This window comes from Macrosteles quadrilineatus, unplaced genomic scaffold (genome assembly GCF_028750875.1).
Source record: "Macrosteles quadrilineatus isolate MER2022 unplaced genomic scaffold, UCM_ALF_1.0 Scaffold_54__1_contigs__length_841927, whole genome shotgun sequence".
Lineage (NCBI taxonomy): Eukaryota > Metazoa > Arthropoda > Insecta > Hemiptera > Cicadellidae > Macrosteles > Macrosteles quadrilineatus.
The window spans coordinates 730253-751514 of record NW_026542647.1 but is presented as its reverse complement, the minus strand read 5'-3'; the positions used below and the strand labels follow the sequence as shown (position 1 = coordinate 751514).

At 34.7% G+C, this 21262-nt stretch overlaps 1 protein-coding gene across 3 annotated transcripts in view; it reads left to right on the top strand.

The window, feature by feature from the left end:
* The window catches only part of LOC129006014 (putative uncharacterized protein DDB_G0285869), a 48582-nt gene that overhangs the window by 6865 nt on the left and 20455 nt on the right, over positions 1–21262 (top strand). For all 3 annotated transcript variants that reach the window (XR_008491889.1, XM_054435103.1, XM_054435102.1), the window contains exons 3-6: positions 6493–6552; positions 14493–14559; positions 15862–15906; positions 17919–18059. Coding sequence is in view for 2 of the 3 variants with exons in the window: in XM_054435103.1 (XP_054291078.1) it covers positions 6493–6552; positions 14493–14559; positions 15862–15906; positions 17919–18059 (313 nt within the window). In the remaining variant the exon portion in view is untranslated. The remainder of the gene's footprint in view (positions 1–6492; positions 6553–14492; positions 14560–15861; positions 15907–17918; positions 18060–21262) is intronic.

The window sequence follows — 21262 nt, the reverse complement described above, 5'->3', positions numbered from 1 at the left end:
TAAAGGACATTCTGAAGATTCAAAATACATAAAATCGTAAAATACAAAAAAATTGTTTTTCAAGTCAGCCTGCCCTTAAACTGTGTGTCCCAGTATTGCTTATTGAATAAATTTTTTAAATTTGTTTTAAAATTGTCAGCATCTGAGTTGGTTTAATTTAACACAAATATGTTCATATATTCATATTCAAACATCTTTATTCATCATAAGTCATGTACATTGGTGGTACAGTGAATAGTGTCAGAATACTTAAAATAAAAATACTATATCTATGTATGGGAGGTGGAAAACTCCTCAAAAGAATATAATGCTAAATTCATTAAATAATCTTTTAGAATTTTCTTGAATTTAGATAGGTTTGTTTCTTTTTTTATCAATTCAGGGACAAATTTTAGAAACTCGTTACCAGCGTATAAGGGTTTTTTTTTTCAAAAAATTTTAATTTGTGAGGCTGGACAAACTCTCTTCTCCTCCTGAAATTATAAGAATGTACTGAATTTATTACTTGCTCAGATTCATTTTTTTTGCAATAAGAATTGTTTCATAAATATATTGCCCATAAACTGTAAAAATTTGTAATTTCTTAAAATGTTCTTTTGCCGAATCATCTCTTTTAAGCTTAAGCATAATTCTGATAGCCTCTTTTTGCCGCTTCAGAATGCTATCCATATTAAATTTTTTTGTTGACCCATATAATGCTAATCCGAATGAAAGATGAGAGTGGATGTGAGCAAAATATACACTTTTTAGGGTTTTCAAATTACAATAAAAGGACATATTTGACAATGCATAAATTCCGGAGTTAGTTTTGGTCAAAACTTTCTGTGTGTGTTTATCCCAATTCAAATTTTCATCTATTGTTAAATCCAGAAAGTTGATCAGATTTTCCTTTTGAATGTTATTTGAGTTGTAAATTATTGTTGGCTCTTTTGTAATTTTGTTCTGAGCTGTTCTGAAATATATAAATTTAGTTTTTTGCGAATTTAATAATAAGTTATGATTGTAGAAATAGTTTCCAATATTCTCTAATTCTACATATGTAAAAATTTCAGTTTCTTCTGGAGATTTAGATGATACAATCAAATTAGAATCATCAGCGTAAAGACATAATATAGAATTTTGCTTGTAGGTTAAATTATCTTCCATGCCCTTAAGGTAACACAAAAAAAGCAAAGGCCCCAAAATTGAACCTTGTGGGACCCCAAATTTAATTGGTTGATAAGTTGATGATGATTTGATAATTCTATTATGATTTGTCAAATGGGTAATTTCCACAAATTGAGATCTATTTGTCAAATAGGAAGAAAACCAGTTAAGAGCTCTTTTAGATATCCCAATTATTTTAAGTTTTTCAAGTAATTTACTATGTTTTACACTATCAAATGCTTTAGAAAGGTCCATAAATATGCCAATTGTATAATGTCCTTTGTCTACTGAATCAATGACTGATTCGATAAAAGAAACAGCTGCACTCAGCTACACATTATGGTGTAATGTGTGAATGGTGTAAGCTTTAAATATTTTGTTTTAAAGCTTTGTATCCATTAAAAAGTCAACCAAAAGAAAATATTTAATAACTTAACTCAGTCATATTTATTTGAAAGCTTATCAAAAATATCTCTTTGACTCTTCACGCTGACCCATTAGGCTATAGTTGCTTTAGTGGGTCGCCATTTTGTCAATATTATTACAGTAGAACCTCGCTAATCCGTCACCTACGGGACCGGGAGCATGGTCGGAACAGCAAAAAGGTTGGATTATCAGAGGAACTCGTTTTTTGACAGAAAAACATAGTAAAACGTTATTTTAAACATAAAATATTGCACTAAAACTCATAAAGAACGCCTAATACTGTATAAATGGACTTTATTGAGATAATTTACATATAAACTTACATCATCAAAATACAATCAGTAGGATATTGTGCAATCTTGATCATATGCCAAGTCATTAAACCTTGGTTCAGAACAGTAATAAAAACTTAAATGTTAAAACTCACAGCTTTCTCAAACTTTTACTCAAAGACAAAAAATTGCCTAACACTGTACAGCTAATAAAAAAGTGAACGTTATTTACAACACATAAAAACGTAATGAAACTACAGTTTGAGCTACAGTACTCTACAACAAAAAACATTTCTACATTGACTCTTAGGCCTATAAAATTCGTAGCATGTGTTGTTAAATAAAAACAAAAGCGATTAACTCATACCTGTACAACTATAAAAAAGTATACTATAGTTCGGCCGCTTAGAAAGCGACCTCCTCCAGCATTGGTTTAGCATTAGCGCGCAGGTCGTTTTCTAAGCGGCCGAACTATACAGTACTGTACTGTATGAATAATTGATGTAGCCTACTGTACATACCTGTAATACTGTATTCAAATTAAGCAGAAAATTCACATAACTACACACATAACTTTATTAATACACATGTTCTGAAACAGAACACAAACTTAATGTTCTTCAGCAGGTCGAAAAAAGTCTGTTGTGATCTTTTGCTTAGCAGACGACAATCTTGATTTGGCTGCGACGTTTGGATTTTCTTATCCACAAAATATCCATTGGTGTAGACGTTGAACTTTCTTCAATGTACCGAAGCGCTAGATCAAATGCATTCTTAGCGTCTGCGTGTGATACTCGTGTTGTGGGTTCGTTGTCTTTATCAACGTCATCATCTTTCTCGTTGTCATCTGTTTCAGTCACAGTTTCAATATTTTGTTCGTCACTCAATTCCTCTTCGGTTGTGCAATCAACGTCACCTGTAACCATCCATTCACATACATCATCGGGCTCAACTTCCGGTTGTAAAGTTTGCAGATCCCTCACAATCGCTGGTGTGTCTACATCTTCTTCATCACTCGTGCCAGGTGCTGGTACTTCTTGGATTTCACCAATTGTTCCTAGTTCTGTTTAGTTTTCATTTGGTTTGATTCATTTTTGGCCAGAGTTTTCGCCAGGATTTCTCAAGTGTGGAGGCTGGCATTTCTTCCCAAGCATCGGCAACTGTGTGGGTAACATCTTTTATATTGATTGTTTTCATTGCCTCAAACAAGCTGCTGCCTTCTTCTGTCCTTTCTAAAATCGATCCAATGGATTTTCGGCGGTATCGTCTCTTTAGCCACTCTATTACTCCCTGGTCCATTGGTTGGATTAGAGAGGTCACATTCACAGGAAAAAATAAAGTTCTGATTTCTCACTTTTTAAGTTCTTCTTCAGAGGGGTGAGATGTAGCGTTGTCAAGTATTAGTATGGCACGTTTGGGGAGTTTTTTTGCCTTCAAGTGTTTTGTAACAGAAGGGACAAACTGATCAAAAAACCATTCCTTAAAAAGAGCAGAGTCCATCCATGCAGACTTTTGGTTTCCGTAGAAACCCGGCAACTAGGCCAGATTAATATTTTTAAAAGCTCTTGGTTTTTTTTTGACTTTCTAATCACAAACAATGGCATCTTATGGCTGCCATTCGCATTACTGCAGAGAGCGATTGTTATTCTGTCTTTGGCTAGTTTAGTACCTTGTACAGATTCATTTTGTGCAGCAAGAGTTCTTGTGGGAAGCATCTTATAGTTCAAACCAGATTCGTCAATATTGTAAACTTGATCAGGGCCCTGTTTCATAAAAGTACTAGTCTAGTAATTACTAGTCTAGTAAATACTAGTCCCGTATTTACCTGTCCTACTAATTTGTGTTTCATAAACGTTTTTATACCGCTAGTAAATACTAGTGTATTTTACTAGTCACGTGACCAAAACTACTAGTCACGTGACCAACTTTACAAGGTAAACTTTGTAAACAAATTTCTAACCTCAATCGCGGGTTTTCACACCCTTTATAAAGGGTTTTAATTTTGTTTTCATTTGATACAAAAAGTAAATAGTTGTAGAAACGCAGTGTTTTCTTTTAATTAATAACTATATAGACACATAAGTAAAACAATCACTCATTATTTATCAAACCGCTATTATTAATGTTCATCAATGAGCCCGCCGACGCGCCGGCGCGGCGCGGCGTCGCGTCGCTGCAATCAACACGGTGATTGTAGTAGCCGGTTGTAGGCCTAGTTGCGGCGCTCAGCAGTTGGGTGGAAATTGATCTGTTGCTGCCGCATTCGCTGTGATTTGCATAGTTTTTTTATTCTGACATATAAAATTAAGTTTGCTATGAGTAAAGAAAAGAAGGCTCAAATTTTGAATGTAATTAAATCGTCTAAGGACATTTTGTTTATTGGAACGGTTTCAAAAGTACCCTTACCTATGTTTTCAAATATTCGAATGCATAAGGATATTTGGGTTGAAAACCATTTGGTGATATTCTAATTTTGAGTCTACAAACCATGAATAATAAGCCTAAACGTTTATTGATGTAACAAATAATTGCAACGCCGTTACAAGCAATGGAGAAGTAGGTTTTCAAGTATAGTAAAACATGGCATAGGCGCTAAGGCGTAGCTCAGAGGTAGAGTTCTCGCTAGACATGTGGTGGGTCTCTGGTTCAAATCCACGCCATTCACTATACTTTTTATTCCATTAATTGAACTTTTACATGTTTTACATTAAAATAATAGCTCTAATCAACATCTAATTTTTTATTACTTTGAATAACAAATTCAGAATACCAAAATGGATTAAAAGTAATGTTTTTATGATAAGCAGTTCATTTCAACGACCAAAAATCAAATATAGGCCTACAAAATTGTTAGTACATCACAGGGTTTTAGCTATTTAGGGAAGCAAATAATAAGCACCTCAAAAAATGCAATGCAACTCCTCTTTAAAATGGTCTTACTATTATTAAAATGTAGTACCTATTAAAATACCTATATTATGGTAACTATTAAAATGTCTTTAAATAAAACCGAGAGCCTTGGGTGTAAAATAATCTGATTAATGTTGCAATGTTGGATAGGCTACATTTGTTACATCTTTGTATGTAATACGGTATGCGGTTTCAATTTTGTTTCTCTCAAAGCTTAAAAATCTTTTCTCTGTGATAGCTAAATAGTTGATATAACCATGAAATTTAACTCAAGTAAAATTAGACTAAAATTTCACAGAAATTGATAACTAATAATTAATTCTAATAAGGCGATTGTACATACATTATAAAATTCTATTTCTCTCATTTTGTACTACGCCACATTTATTGATTGTAATTTATATCTAATAATTATCATTTTAGCACTCACAGATCTATTTTTATCTTATATTTCAAACGTGAGCCAATTCGCACTTGCAAAAAGAACTTAATAATTCATTTTCTTAAATTTTTTGAGTATGAAATAACTATCTTGGCAAAAATACTAGTCTACTTCAAATAATACGGGTGTAGAGAGGTTGTTAGAAAATGGCAAGTATTTACCAGTGTAATTTACAAGAGTAAAACTTTATGAAACACATTGCTGCCTACACTAGTAAAAACCACTAGTAATACTAGTCCCTACACTAGTAACTAGTATTTTACACTAGTAGGTTTTTGAAACGTAGACTTGTAAAATACACTAGTATTACTAGTCAATGGACTAGTAAATACTAGACTAGTAGTTTTATGAAACAGGGCCCAGGTGTCAAATTATGTTCTCAAACTATGTTTTCAAACTTAGGAATGAATTTGTTAGAGGCTGTTTCATCAGCAGACAGTTTCTCGCCAGAAATGATTACGTTACGAATCCCATGTCCTTTCTTCCAACGATGTAACTAACCTTACTTGCTGTAAACTTGTCATTGTCCCCTCCCATTTTCTTATGCAAAACTAGTGTTTTTTCTTTTATGATAGGCCCAGATAATAGAGTTCTTTTACTTCTTTCCTTAAATTTCACATTTAGGCTTCTTCAAAGTTTTTCAAATTTTTAGTCCTTTATCACTATCAACTGTCATTGTATGAATTTCAAGTTGTTTCCTGTTCTTTCTCCAGTCCTTAATTGTTGTTATGCCAAATCCTATCTCACTTGCAATTTTTTGAACAGACTCACCTTTGTCTAATCTTTCAAGTACTTTCAGCTTCTCCGCTAATGAGAGCGTGATATGACATGTTTACGTTTTTTAGTTGACATAATGTAGTTCAATACACTACTGTATACAGTCAATAAATAAACAATAATACAAACTACAAAAACGCAGACACAGTAGGCCTATAGTACACACACGGTATACCACAACACACGCGGATTGAGTTTACTGTTGCACAATTGATCGGACGTACAGTACTGCACCAATAGTCCACAGCCTACTGACTTACATTTCCAGTGATGAGTCATCGACAAGCATCGACTTGAAGGGAGCGACGACCGGATAAGTAAACATACCGCCGATAAGGATATGGTTGGTCTAAGCGAGGAGGAACCCTCGCCAAGGTCGGACTAGCGGAAGGCTATTGTGTCGGCGGCACGGTCGGACCAAGCGAGGAGTCGGACCATCCATGGTTGGATTAGCTAGGTTCTACTGTATTACCTATTTTTATTGATCTGTTAACTTAAAGAATCTTTTTTCAATTTCAGAGCTCAATTGGGTTACCATGGATATTTGCTGCTATAATAGCTGCCATCTTTTGGTTAAAGGTGGGTCCATTACCTGATGCATTGTAATAATTTATTATGTAGGCCTATAAAATAAAAGAAAGGTTTTTTTTTTTACTTGCATCTTTATTTCATGTAAAACCGCAATAGATAGGAATATGCAGTTTACTGGAATCATCTATTGACGTAGGGGGCCCAATTGTTTTGAATTCAACATTACATTCACATTCCCCCCTTTACCCCTGTCCCAACTTAATTTTTTTAAATAGCAAGGTACCCCTTGTGACACATCAAATGAAAGAGCATGAAAAAAGAAAATTTTTGGTGAAAAAAATATTTAAAATCGGCTCATAAATTTGTGAGATATTTCACCCCCTTTCTCTCCCTACCCTTAACTTAAAATTTTGAAATTGCGAGATATCCCTTGTGACCTATCAATTGAAAGGGCATCTAAAAAGAAAATGTTTGGTGAAAGAAAGTAGTGCTAACCAGGTACGCCAGCTGCAGCAGATGGTCTTTATGTTCAATGTTGTATTTAGTGCTGAAAAAATCTATTGTTGTACATTTATTTTGTAAATAAAAGCACTTTTTCATTTTATTCATTCATTACATTTCATTTCAATACTTTTGAGTCGATCCACAACACTGTCATGAGATGCCAGGGAGAGTGTAGGTTCAGACAAATTGTTGTTGTATCTCGGGAATCCCTTGTTTGCTCCCGTCTGATAGTGAGGACTATGTACTGGTACTCATCTGTGATGGGGTAGGGGAAACAGAGGATTCAAATACTTTCATCAACTTCTTCATTACCGGTACTTGGATCCTTGCTTTTGATCAATTCCAGGTCTGATATAAGGAACGGGTTTGGTCCATTTTTCAAATCCTCAGGGGCATATGATTCGGTAAAACCATAGTTTGGATGCTATATATGATGACTTGGGACCATGACCAATTAGGGCTTAGCCAAGGTTTCTGTGATTATAATCAATACCCAATTTAAGCTTTTAAGAGCCCCCCTCATTTAAGACCAAGTGGCAAGGTGTCGCAGTGAGGTTCCTTAGCTTTTTTATCAAGCAGTTGAGAGGGAACTCTCTGATCTTGTATGAGGTTAGTCTTGTTGCTTAACATCAGCATGTTCTCAACTTCTTGAATGTTTTTCTTCAACTGTGTAATGTCACCAAGCTTGTCTTGGAAGTGTCGTCAACACCATGGATCTTCTTCAGCAGCTTTGATGATTGGTTCAATAACATCACATCATACATAAATCAGAAGGTCCAGAGCTCCTTCTTGCTTTTGGGTCTTCCTCCAGAGACAAGCAATCAATCAATCAGTTTATTTATTGAACCAAAAAATGTATACATGCATGTTTACAATGGGTGCAAAAACCATACAAGGTTTGTCAGCTTACTTAATATAAATTAAAAGTTCAATCAGCAATCAACACAGTTCATTGAGTAAGTCCTAAACGTTCCACGAAGACAAACAGGAAATGAGTCGGTCACCCGATCTCCCAGTTTTTCAGTGATAAGTGCCTCGGACTCTTCCATCTGGCGACGCAGGTAGTCCGTATTCTCTGAAGATGCTTGGCCACATCTTCAGTCCAGCCGGGACTTGTGTGATCCATCCAAAACAGGGAAAAACTTCTCCTCCAGTGTCTGAAGCATAGACTCAAATAAAATAACTGGCACTATTCTTAGAAACTCAAACTCAACGCCATACTTGAACACCATATTGAAGAGCATATTTTTATTAGTTCTTCCATTGCAAAAATCAATTTTTATGGTTCAAATTTTCTTGTTTCTTTTTGAGCTTGCAAAGAAGCAGTGCTTGTATTACAGAGCATTGCCATCTTGTCGTTGTTGTCATTATATTTGGGGACGCCATAAAGATTGGGGTACTGCTGCAGAGCAACAGTTAGTTTTTCATCATTCATTGAGTTTATTATTCTTTTCTGTTTTTTATGTTGAGCTTGATAAGGATCACAGCCAGATAAAGCCATACACACAAATTACAAATTTAAACGGCAATAGTATTCCAATAACTATGATTTCACTAATTTCAAATTCACTATGACCGTTAATTAATATATGTTTAGTTATTTCATGTTTTAATCCAGTTGGCTACATTACTAGGTACTCTATTTTGAGGCCAGGCCTACACCAAATCATTCATAATTAAAAGCACAATTCAAACAACAAACTGCAAGGTAAAATTCTAAACAAAAGGATATTTTATATTAAACTAGTTGCTTTGCCTATGCTTCGCAATGAGGTAAGAATACAGAAGTGAAAAATGTGGTTCTTTAAATCTACTCTAAAAAATAGTTACACACTTACAATGGACTAGAGGTAAAGCTCAATTGTTCTTATTGCTTATTTTAACGAAGATCCATAAGTATTTGCAATAACCTGTATGGCATTTCAAATTTGATTAAATAAAACACTTTAATTGAGCTCTGTGTCTTTAGGAAAGGGATTTTTAATAAACTACTGTAATATGTTTCCCGAAAGCTCCTCATACTTAGATCTCCCTTTAAAGTGTGTGGTTGTTAGATGTGCGACTTGCATTTTACGGCTTTTTATGTATGAAAAGTTGTTCGATACTAACTCTCAAAGAAACTTGCCTCTTAAATGCACCTTTCTGAAATCAGCAAAACTTATATTTGCGTTGAAATTATAGGAGCTCATCAACCATGAATTTTATTTCTTATTTACCAATGAAAACCATGAATTCTGCATGCATTTTTTCGTCCCACTATGGTGGCAACCCTGTGTTTACTTTTTTTTTAGGGAGAGGAGGGAAAATGCTTTTACGTACACAGGTAGCCAGCCTGTAGTGTGAGACTCCTGAATCTATCACAGACTACTCACTAAAAAACCCCCTCTACTCTGTTGGACACAGACCTGGAATTGTTTGTCACATTACTTCAAGTCAGGCCAACATGTGACCTAAGCCCTCAGGGCTCTTACAGGTCCAATTGTCCTCACCCTCCGTCATCATTGGTATGACCGTGTCCACTGACAGCAGTCCTACTAACTGTTGAGCCTCCAGGCGGGGCAGTGGAAAAAGGTATGTTCCACGTCATCGGGAATGCCTGGGCAGTATATGCAAACGGGTGACATGGCCTTGCCCATCCTGAACAGGTACGACCGGAAAAAGCCGTGACCCCTCAGAAATTGGGTGAGGTAGAAGTCCACCTCTCCGCACCGCCGATTAACCCAAGGTTGGACTTGCTGTATCAGTCGCCTGGTCCAGCATCCCCGAGTCTCCTGTTCCCAGCTCTCCTGCCACAGCTGGTAGGTGCGGGTGCGTTCCTCTGTTCGTGCCTGGTCCTCCCCACGGCGCTGATAAATTGCCTTTCTCTCCGCCGCCAAAAGTTTGATGGGGATGACTCCAGCAACCACCAGGACGGCGGGTTCGGACACTGTTAGGCGGATACAACTCTTAGTGCTGCCTAACGCTGCACTCGGGCGAGCCTCATCCTATATACCTCCTTATTGAGAGCGTCTGCCCATACCTCAGCACCGTACAAGAGTACGGACTGGACAGAAGACATTAACAGCCTTCTACGGCTGGACCGAGGCCCTCCGACATTGGCCATCAACCGGCTAAGAGAAGAGACCACCCTAGCGGCCTTGTCCCCCGTACGGAAAATCTGATCCCGCCAGCTAAGCTTGCTGTCCACCATAACCCCAAGGTACTTGGCAGAAAGAACGGTCTGGACAACAGTATATTTTCTTTGTAACGATTAAAATGAGAGAGCAAATGTTTATTTCCTAGATCGTTGAGAAATATTTCGGCTAAAATACTAGAGAGGGGGGACACATTGCCATTCCTTCGTTCTGGGAGTAATAATCGTTATTGAATCTGAAGTAATTTTGATTTAATATTAACCTAGTGAGCGAAACCAACTCATTTACTGCCTCTCTTGATAGGTTTTTGAGATTTTTACGAGGTTCTTTTGCAGTAAAGTGATTGTTTCCTGTATGCAAATTGGTATACAAATTGAAGATGTCAAACTATGCCGATTTGTAGTTATCTTTAACAGCATGGTTCTTAATTTTATCAACAATCTCTAGACTATTTTTGTGCTACGACTATTTTCCAACAATATTTGATCTTTTATTATTTTATCTAACTTCTTAGCTATTTTGTAAGCTGGAATTTGCATGAAATTCACAAGGGGCCTGATCGGGACATCGGGTTTTAGCGAATTTCCCTATTACCGTAGGTGGCACGGTAAGACCTGGAGCCGGGACCGATATGCTTTTTCATTTTGATGTCACTAGAGGCCAAAAACACTATTCGTTCAAATTTTTATACAAGTCCGTGAACGCGATAACTTGTCCGATTTTGATGAAATTTGGTTTGAAGGTGTAAGGCAGGATAAACTTGAATGAGTTCGCGAACCAGCATGATCGGACCATGGGAACAGGGTTTTACGGGGGGTTTTATGGGGTAAAAATAGGTTTTAGCGAATTTCCCTATAGGGAAGTAGCTATTACCGTAGGTAGCACGGTAAGACCTAGACCTGGGACCGATTTATTTTTTCATTTTGATGTCCCCAGAGGCCAAAAACACCATTCGTTCAAATTTTTATATATGTATATATATATATATATATATATAGATTTATATATATATATATACGTCCGTGAACGCGATAACTTGAGTAATTTTGGTCCGATTTTGATGAAATTTGGTTTAAAGGTGTAAAGCGAGATAAACTTGAATGAGTTCGCGAACCAGCATGATCGGACCATGGGAACGGGGCTTTAGGGGGGGTTTTATGGGGTAAAAATTGGTTTTTCTCACTTTTGACCCTCAAAACACAAAATTTCCCAATTTCTTTTTAGACCTTTTTAAAGACCTTAAAAAACAAATAATTTAGTATATAAAAGTATTTTTGTTCGATTATTAGTAACGGAGAAAATTTAAAAAATTGTAAATTTAAAATTCCCATGTTATTCTTATGGAGAATATTGTCAAATGTTGTAATTTGCTTGTTTATGGATATATTTTGATCAAACTTGGCAAATTTATTTATTTTGTACTAAGCTATCAATATTTTACTCAAAAACACACTTTATTAGGTTTCTTGTAGCAGCAAACCTAGGTACTCGTCAAACCTAATGTTATTAAAATATATTTAATTGAAAATCAATTCAGACAAATGGAAATTCGCTTAGTCGGCAAGTTTGCTGCGGCGGGGGTATTTATCATTTTTGACCCTCAAAACACAAAATTTCCCAATGTCTCTAAACCATTTTAAAGAGCTTAAAAAACAAATAATTTAGTAAACCAAAGTGTTTTTTTTATGGTTATTGCTTTATGGTTATTGGTTATTATTGAAAATTTGAAATTCCCATGTTATTCGTATGGAGAATATTGTAAAATGTTTAAGTTTACTTGTTTATGTACATATTTTGCTCAAACTTGGCAAATTTATTTATTTTATGCTAAGGTACTAATATTTTACTTAAAAAAAACAAAAAAAAACACTTTATTAGCCTCCCTGTAGCAGCAAACCTAAAATCAAGGCAGGCAAATGGAAATTCACTTAGTCTGCAGGTTTGCTGCGATGGAGGTATTTTTTTTTTTAGGAGGCCTCTGAGAATGGGGGCTTGTAGATTAGTTACCTTCAATGAGGCAATATTGTAACGGTACGTATTCCTCTTGGAATACCTACCGCTACTTTGGGTGACGTAGCTCAGGAATGAAACTCAGCACTCGCTTACAAAACCCAACTTTATTAATTACTCAAAACAACACAAAGAACACAAAGCTAAACCAACAATCAAAAAAGGTAGAGTAGACTGGAACTGTCTAAACAAAATAATTAGAAACTGAAACCCCCCATTTGGAAAAGACTCTAAACCCCAATTTGGAAAACCCTTAACATTTTCTTACCTGGACCCAAGGCCAAGGGCCTTGGGCTCCAGCTCCCCCAGCAGGATCCCGTCCTCTGGCGCACCACACAAAACTGACCCCTTGATCAAGTGCACTGGCCTACTTAAAGCAACAGCCTTCAGTAGGTCAGCACAACAAGTTATTGTTTAACAACACTACCAGCCTACTCACACAACATTGCCAAACACTTCCTCTTTGCAATATTTGACCCTCCTATTACATACCCCCATTTCCTCCAGACGATGTCCCCAGCGTCTCAACTACATAGATACATCCACAAAAAAAAAAAAATTTAATAACAAAAACTGATAAAAATCTTTAAAAATTGTACCTAAACAAAATTAAAATAAGGTTTAGGAGGGTAAGAACTGACCAACTGTTTGATTACTTCCTCAGCAGTTGCGTCGATAAAGCCTCCTCGAACAGTCGTTGGTCTTCAGATGTTTGACCTCAGCCATGTCTTCTGCGATGTCTCACTTCGGTGTCTATAGTCAGTAGTCCATCCAGCGTTCCTTGACAGCATTGATGATGAATCGACTTTGGTTGACGATGACGTTGGACTGCTTTTGCCATTGATTGAGTGTACTGCAGCCTGAAGTTCTCTTCTTAAAAGCCTTTGCCCCCAGCTGCGTTTCCCCAGTTTTCATTGAGTTTGACAAAGTCTCTTCCTCCGATCACGATGTTGAAGATAACACAGCAAATCGTGAAGTTCTTGTAGCTTTGTGTGCAGTTGGTCAGCAGGGATGGGTAAATAGGAAGCCTACTCATACATATAACTCACAAATCAACATATCTATCTATAAGTATAAAAGATACAGACGTTTTTTGATAATAGATTTTTACTTACAGAAAATGGCTCTATTTATTAATTTGCTGTAATTTAAAGTGGGGTCTTTATTTAAAATATATATTTTGTTGTTGAATGTTTTATGATGGATCAATTTTCAATATATGATCCGAAACTAGTTGCGACTGCAATTGAGTGGATTGCCTAATAGCAGGTATTTAAACCTTTTTATTATTATTTGGCAATCCGGAGTCCAACATCACTATAAAGCTAGATAACATAGTTTTATGAGTCAGTCATATAATGTAGGCCTAGTAAGGTTTAACTTCCCTGGAAATCAGTTGTTGAAAGAAGAAAAGCACGTGTGCTTCCAACAACATACAGCTACATGTTTACGTGTTTGTATAGAACGAAGGTGACTTAACAGTCACAGAAAGCTCTGAATCAGATTTCTGCACCCACAATAGTTCGTTACTTATAACACACTCAGGCAAGTAGAACCGCTTAATTATTTGACCTCGACTGGAGGTGTGCATCTTCATTTAACTACATGTATAGAAGTCAGGCAGAATTTCTTTAGGACAAAGCGGCACGGTCTGGCACGCCTTCTTGTATTTCTATATTTTGCAAAACATGCTTATTCTAAGGTAGAACGGTCTGTGAGTGAGTGTCTGATCATAGTGATAGTTTACTCTAAGTATTAGAAGTGTTCTGTTAATTTTGTGTCGGCGTACAATGTTAAACAGGGTGTCCACATTCTGGAAAGTCATGGAAAAAAATTATGGTCATTGAAAGTCATGGAAATAGGCAAAAAGTCATGGAAATTCCCAATGATGGATGGATTTCAGGGGACCTTTCAATGCTCTAGTCGGCCGTAACCACGACTATTGTAGCATTTTTCCGAATTCTTAACAAATGTACGACAATTTCAATTTATACAGTTGTCTTAGTTTATGGGTTTTGAGTTTGTTGTACCTATTGCACTCCATTGTTATCTGTTTATACATATTTCAATATTTTCTGTGAAATAACTTGTCTAGGCAGTATTATTCGTGTGTGTACGGTATATTATAATTTTTGAGTTTAGTTCGTGAGTCATGGAAATCAATGGTTAATGGTCATGGATAGTCATGGAAAGTGATGACAAAATTTCTGTGGACACCCTGTTAAATTTTGATGAACTTTTCAGGATTGCCAATTATGTATGTTTTAAGTGTTAGTTTGAAGTTCAACATCAAGTATCAAATTTTATAACCTTAGTAATTGTTAATTGAAAATGTTGCAGGTTGTAAAAGGGCAAGCAAATGTTTTTGGCCACACTTCATTCTTCACGTTTAACTCTGATTTGAAGTGTAAGCATATATCTATGTTTCATAAGTGTATTAAAATCATAAGTATTAATCACCATCCGGCATATCGTTTTATCCTTGATATGGTAGAACCCCTAACATTTGTTCACTTACGACCTTACATTCTTCGTTCTAGCCAAACATGTCTTTAAATTAAAGAACAGTACTTTTGATAACTGACGAGAATTCAATTTAAGTACTTTCCCAAATTTGTAATTTTAAGTATCCCATGGTTCAACTTTATCCAATGTAGCACATACAACCTATTAGACAGAAAATCCACTTATCTATCTGTCATTTTACTGTGTGTGTACAATAGTGCTGTAAATTAGTTGGGTTTGTGGCTTGAATAACATGTGTTCATTCCCAACAAATAACATAAAGTGATATTGTAGTGTCTTTTATATGGAATTTATGAAATCTTTAACCTTAATTGGGGTGGAATATCCCTTTTAAATTGGCTGGCTAATCGGGCCAAATCATTTTTAGGCCTAGACTCAGTCCCGAAGAGGCCTTATTGAGGGGTTCTACTGTAGTTAGAAGTTATGTTAAGTTTTGGTTAATGATTTGTTATTGCCAGGAAATTTACTATGACAGTCAATTTCAAATCAAGATTTTCATTATTTTCAATATTTTGTAAATCGACTTAATCAGATAACATTCTTGTACACAATGTAAAGGAAACTCTACTAATCAGGTATGCTACAACAGAATGTTGAACAAGAGTCAAGTATAGACACTGCTTTATGTTAACCTTTTCATTTTCTAGATTATTCAATGCTTCTGTATTAAGTTAGCTGTCTTTGTAATCATAATTTAAATTCTTTTCCATTTTATTTATTGGCTTCCCCGTTAAACAATTCTGTTGATAAAAATTTAAATGAATATTTACTCCCATTTTGTATATAATTTTTAAATCACGTTCCCATAGTTCATAGTAAATTTTTATTTAATTTTAAACTTTTTCTTCAATTGCAAATTAGCTCAAAAAATATAATTTTTAACAACTCTAGTCTACGCACAGACCACTGAGGTCTATGTAGACTCATTTCCATTACCTATTACATTAGCTATTATTCTAGCCGGAACAAGCATATTTCAACTAGTATATAAAATTATACTATTAATAACTTTATAAATTTAATTTTACTTGAATTATTTTACGTAAACAATGTACTGTATAATGCTTCAAGACTAAATATATTCGTATTTAATTTTTTTGAAAAATTGTAATTTTTGTATATATTGTGGAAATAAAACTGATTTGATTTTATATTCTGCTGATTACAGTATTTTCCTTTACAGACGATTTACTCATTGTCAAACTGGAAAATCTGCATCATAAACTGGGTAAGATATTATTTGAAGAGTTAACTGTAGCTACATCAATACTATGGAGTCTCGATTATCCAATCTTCCGTGTTGTCCAAGCCTCTCTGTGAATGATCAAATACAGTACTGTAAAATCTTGTGGTATGACTCTACCCCTGTCTGTACTCGGAATACACAAGCTTGGCTTTAAGTCCTTGCACTTTACTGTACTACTGTACTTCCTGATTGTTTTGATACTGCATAACACACAGTTAGTCCATTCCTCATACCCGTGTTGTCACTGTACCTGAGTAGATGAGTACCGCTTCATTCTATATTTTGCTGAGAGAGAGAGAAAAAATGTTTTTACTTTATCAGTTATCTTTATTTCATTTGTGATACAGTAATGACTTTGTAACAGAAAAAAATAGTTCAATGGAACACAATCTTAAAATATAAAATATTTTTTACAATAGAGATCAACTATCAATTTAATGACTCTTAAATTGGATAATTGAGACTCTAACTGTGTATCTAAACTATCAACCATTGTTTTGTAAATGTAATGTGAAACTGTATATATAAATTCATCAAAACTCTCATTCCATCATCCCAAACTGTGTTAAAGTAAAAACCTTATCTCTCAAATTAAGAACCATTAAAGTGAAACACTGAAAAGGTTATACAGGGTGTTTGTGAACTCTCTCGAAAAAATTCACAAGATTATTCCTTGGGTTAATACATGAATATTTTACTTTATAAACATGGGTCGCCAGAGCCTCGTTTTCCGTCTGTCCGTCTGTATGTATTTTTTATAAATAACTTTATAACTCGAGTTTGAATCGAGGTACAAACTTTAAATTTGATACACTTGTGTATTTTAACGTTTTACACAAACATGCAAAATTTCATTTTGTTGACTATAGCCGTTTCAAAATGGCGGCCATCTAAAATCTTTAATAACAATAGAATAAACAATAACAATTAAAAGCCAGTAAAGAAATTATTAACTATTTAAAAAATTAATAACTCAGCTGTTTGTTGTCCGATCTTTAAGATCTAGGTGTCATTTGATTTGGCATAAAATTTCACACATTTTGTGTTTTTTTGTAACTCTAGTGGTTTTGTAATGTAATTCGAGGTCAAAGATTTTAGATGGCCGCCATTTTGAAACGGCTATAGTCATCGAAATGAAATTTTGCATGTTTGTGTACCACGTTAAAATACAAAAAGTGTGTCAAATTTAAAGTTTGTACCTCGATTCAAACTCGAGTTATAAGGTGTTTTATGAAAAACACATACAAACAGACAGACGGAAAACAAGGCTCTGGCGACCCATGTTTACAGTATAATGTAAAATATTCATGTATTAACCCAAGAAATAACCCTGTGAATTTTTTCGAGAGAGTTCACAAACACCCTGTATAACAATAAGGGTCAGATAAGAGAACACATGTCTCAGGAAATCAGTAAAAAAATGCACAGTGGGAGAAATACAACGTTTAATGCCAAATCACTTGAAAGATAAATAAAATATATTATAAATAAATAAAACCTCTAAATTAATCCATGCGAAGCTCTAAAATCCAGCATTTTTTAAATTCTTCTTTTTTAAAATTTGGATCACTTAACCAAGTACCACTTATTTACAAGGTTTTGACTATTTTTAACATCTTAAGCTATTTGTGTTTATAGATATCACCAAATAAGTAAAATGTGCATCTTGATAACCCAGATTTATCAAAATGTTTAAAAAGTTTGTAAACATTCACAGGTTTTGGGAACTATTCTTTTAAACGCCAAATAACAGTTTTAGTGAAGCAATTAAATTTGTAATTGTGTTTAAACATAAAAAAGACACAAGTAATAAAGGAGATTATTATCAACCTTTGATTTACAAAATCTATGTAAACTGTTAAAGAGGGAATTGAAATTTAAGGTACATAACCAAAACCATTAATCAAAACAACAAAATAAATTGCTCAGGATTCTGAGTATATGTTCTCAGTGATAATCATTAAAACCAGAATAATGTTTTTAACATAATATAGACAAACTTCAACAAACTCATCAAGTGTTAGAGGAGCTTAAGATGAAAACCATTGAACTACAATCAGACATCAACTGTATGAAGTCACAGCTGACAACATTGAAGTTTTCATCAGCTGGGGCAAACACAGCATCTTTTACAGGTATTGTGTGTTTAATTATTTACGTTCTTTCTTAGTTTGAATGTTTTTAGTCCAATTCAGAAAAAATCACTTTAGTCGTTGGCTTATGTTTCAGTTAGTTTGTTTCTTATCTTAGATTTTACACCTAAACCTAAAAGACAAAAGCTGTAGAATCATATATTTTCTTAATACTAAGACTCAAAGAATCAAATAGATGATGAGGGTATCCACTCAACAGTGGGAATCTTTAAAAACCGCAAATGAGCTTTCCAATTTAGAAAACCTGGATTTAGCTGTGAATTTTGTGACTAAACCTTAAAATGGGTCACATTCTGTGTACTCTTGGCAATAAAACTGTCATCCATCAATGTAATCACAAAACCATAGCGAATCTTAAAAATCCCTGAAACTTTCCAGGAGTCTTTTGGTCAATATCTTGGAGATACTCATCCCAATATAGTTGTGAAACAAACAGGCACATAGTGAATCAGTGCTATCTTAAATATATTCTTTGAAGATGGTCTGCTCTGTATAACTTATGTTAAGTCAGACTAGATTTGTGGCTTGAGTTTTGCCATTTGCAGAAAGACAATTTCAGTATATTCTCTTTTTATTTTATTGTGTTTTATTATATTCTTTATAAAGTTCTTCCTCTCTTACCGTCCCTCTTTGGACCGGGCCTAGGTCAGATAATACCCTAACAGGTCGGTTAACCCCGAGTATAAGTCGCCAAACACCATTTTCCTGACTACTGGAATGGCAAACTATACTCGCTGAAAAATGGGGCAAAAATTTGACCTCAAAGGGTTAAAACAAGCAGCTATGTGAACTTGTAAAATAATGTAAAAACAATAAATTATTATGTTATTTGAAAAAAAAACTCATATTCATCATCAATGCATGGTTTTACAGTTTTTTCTCTTAAAATATACTGTATTTAAGTAACAACGAAAGTACCGTGTCCAAAGCTTGCTCTTACATACCTATACCTTAACTGTACTATCTAGATAGAAAGGCAACCTGACTCTTCTATACCACAGTACTGCACACTTCACTCTAAAAAAAAAACAAAAAACAAAAAAAAACATACAAATTTCAATTCAATCCGGCAACGTTAATATTAGGCCTACTGTATTTATAAATACACACACAAACACACACACATATAATTGACACAAAACTAATTACAGGAGCAATTATGTACATACCTCTAAAATTTACTTGAAAAAGTCAGTGATTCATTTCTACCGTTCATTTACCATTGGCCAGCCATAGTAAAAGGTATTGACTGTAAATACAAAATCCCTCGATACAATGTTACTTTCTATGGAACAGGTGAGGAAGGATGTGCAAAAGAAATAGATGTATGTTTATACAGGGAGAATAAAACCAGATATGGGACTCCAAAGCTTAAAAATAAAGAACATTTCTTAGTAGCTATGAAGGAAATTGAACTAAGTCTGAACAAGAACAACTCTTTAATAAATAAAAGTAATTCCTCGTCAGTTACTATAGTGAATCTGTCTAGCTCATGTGAGTCCATACACTCTGCCAAACAATCCTCCACAGAGAATAGTGATGAAATACTGGTACCGTATGATGGCATTACACCTAGTGTAACTGAGACAACACCCGAGACAATTAATACACAAGCGGATGAAACTCCCATTTCACCAAAGGGTTCTAGCCTCAAGAAATCAATCCTAAATTCCAATCCACAAGAAAATAAGCTGAATAAAAAGGACATTTCTCTGGCTTTATTGGAGTCTAAGTGGGTAACAGATGACACAGTTCAAATTGTTTTTGACATCTTCAACAACAATATTGCACACAAGGATGTACATTTCATCAGTCCAGTATTAACACTAGCTATTAAAACCCTTGATAATTTTGGGGAAATTCTTTTACCCCAAAATCTGGAAAATAAAAAGTTTGTCTTCATCCCTGTAAATGATTCTTCTAAGGTTCAGAGCATTGGGGGATCAGGGACACACTGGAGCCTTCTTCTGTGGGATAAGGATCAAGACAAATTTTATCATTTTGACTCACTAGAAAATCTTAACCACCTGCATGCTAAGTGTATATACGAAAGGCTGGCTACATTTTACAATGCCGACGCAAATCATTCCTTGGCTTATGTAAGGACAGCTCGACAAACCAACAGTGTAGATTGTGGAATACACATGCTCCTGACTGCTGAGTGCATATCTTCAAAAATTAATGCTGGGCTTTTTGCATCCTCCAACTATAAACTGGAAACAGATTTATCAGTTCCAACATTTACAGAATCGGATATCTTGACAAAACGAGCACAGCTAGCACTTATAATCTACAAAGACCAATATACAAGGATAAATAGAGATACATTAACACAGCTTCTATTAAAAAAGGAAATAAAGAGTAACTTGACCCAGCAAAACCCTAACGCAAACCATGTACCACCACTTGTTGTAGCACCTAATCCTGAGAATGTCAACCTAAACAAACAAAAATGGACAAAAAAAAAAGACAAAAAACATTTAAGTCTAAAGTAGTGATGTGGGCCGGGTAAATACCCAGTGGGTAGGTAAATATAAATTGGGTATTTACCTGGGTATTTACCCCAGGCCCGGGTAAATACCCAAAAACTGGGTATTTATCATTTGTATTAAAGTTAGAGAAGATTGAGATGTTTTTTTGCAATTATTACCTTGTAAAGATAGCAAAATGATAATAAAATGTGTTAAACAAAATTTAATATGGTCACTACTAGCATTTTACTTCTCGGTATGATCACCATAAATACCCAGGTCTGAGCATAAAGCATAATCGGCATAAATACCCTTGTCGCATGGTTGCACTGGTCCTGACTACTTATGATTTTTTAATTTCTATGATAGATAGATGAATTTATTTTATTTAAAGTGAAGAAAAATAATTTGTAAAATAATAATTATTATTTAGAAAGACAGGAAAATTTAACCTAGTAGTGGCCTATGTGTAAACCACTTAAGAAAATAATTAAAATTCAAACTGTAGGATGGCAGGATTTAATAATATTTTTGTTCTAAATCTTTTGTTGGTATCAAAATAAAAATAAAACTAATTTCATAAACTTGTGATACAACAAATTTGAATCTATAGCACAATAAATCTTTCAAAAAGATATATCAAAGTTAGACCAAAAACAGGAGATAAATTTTTTAGTAGGTTTATCCAAATATATTATTGTTCCCAACTAAGCG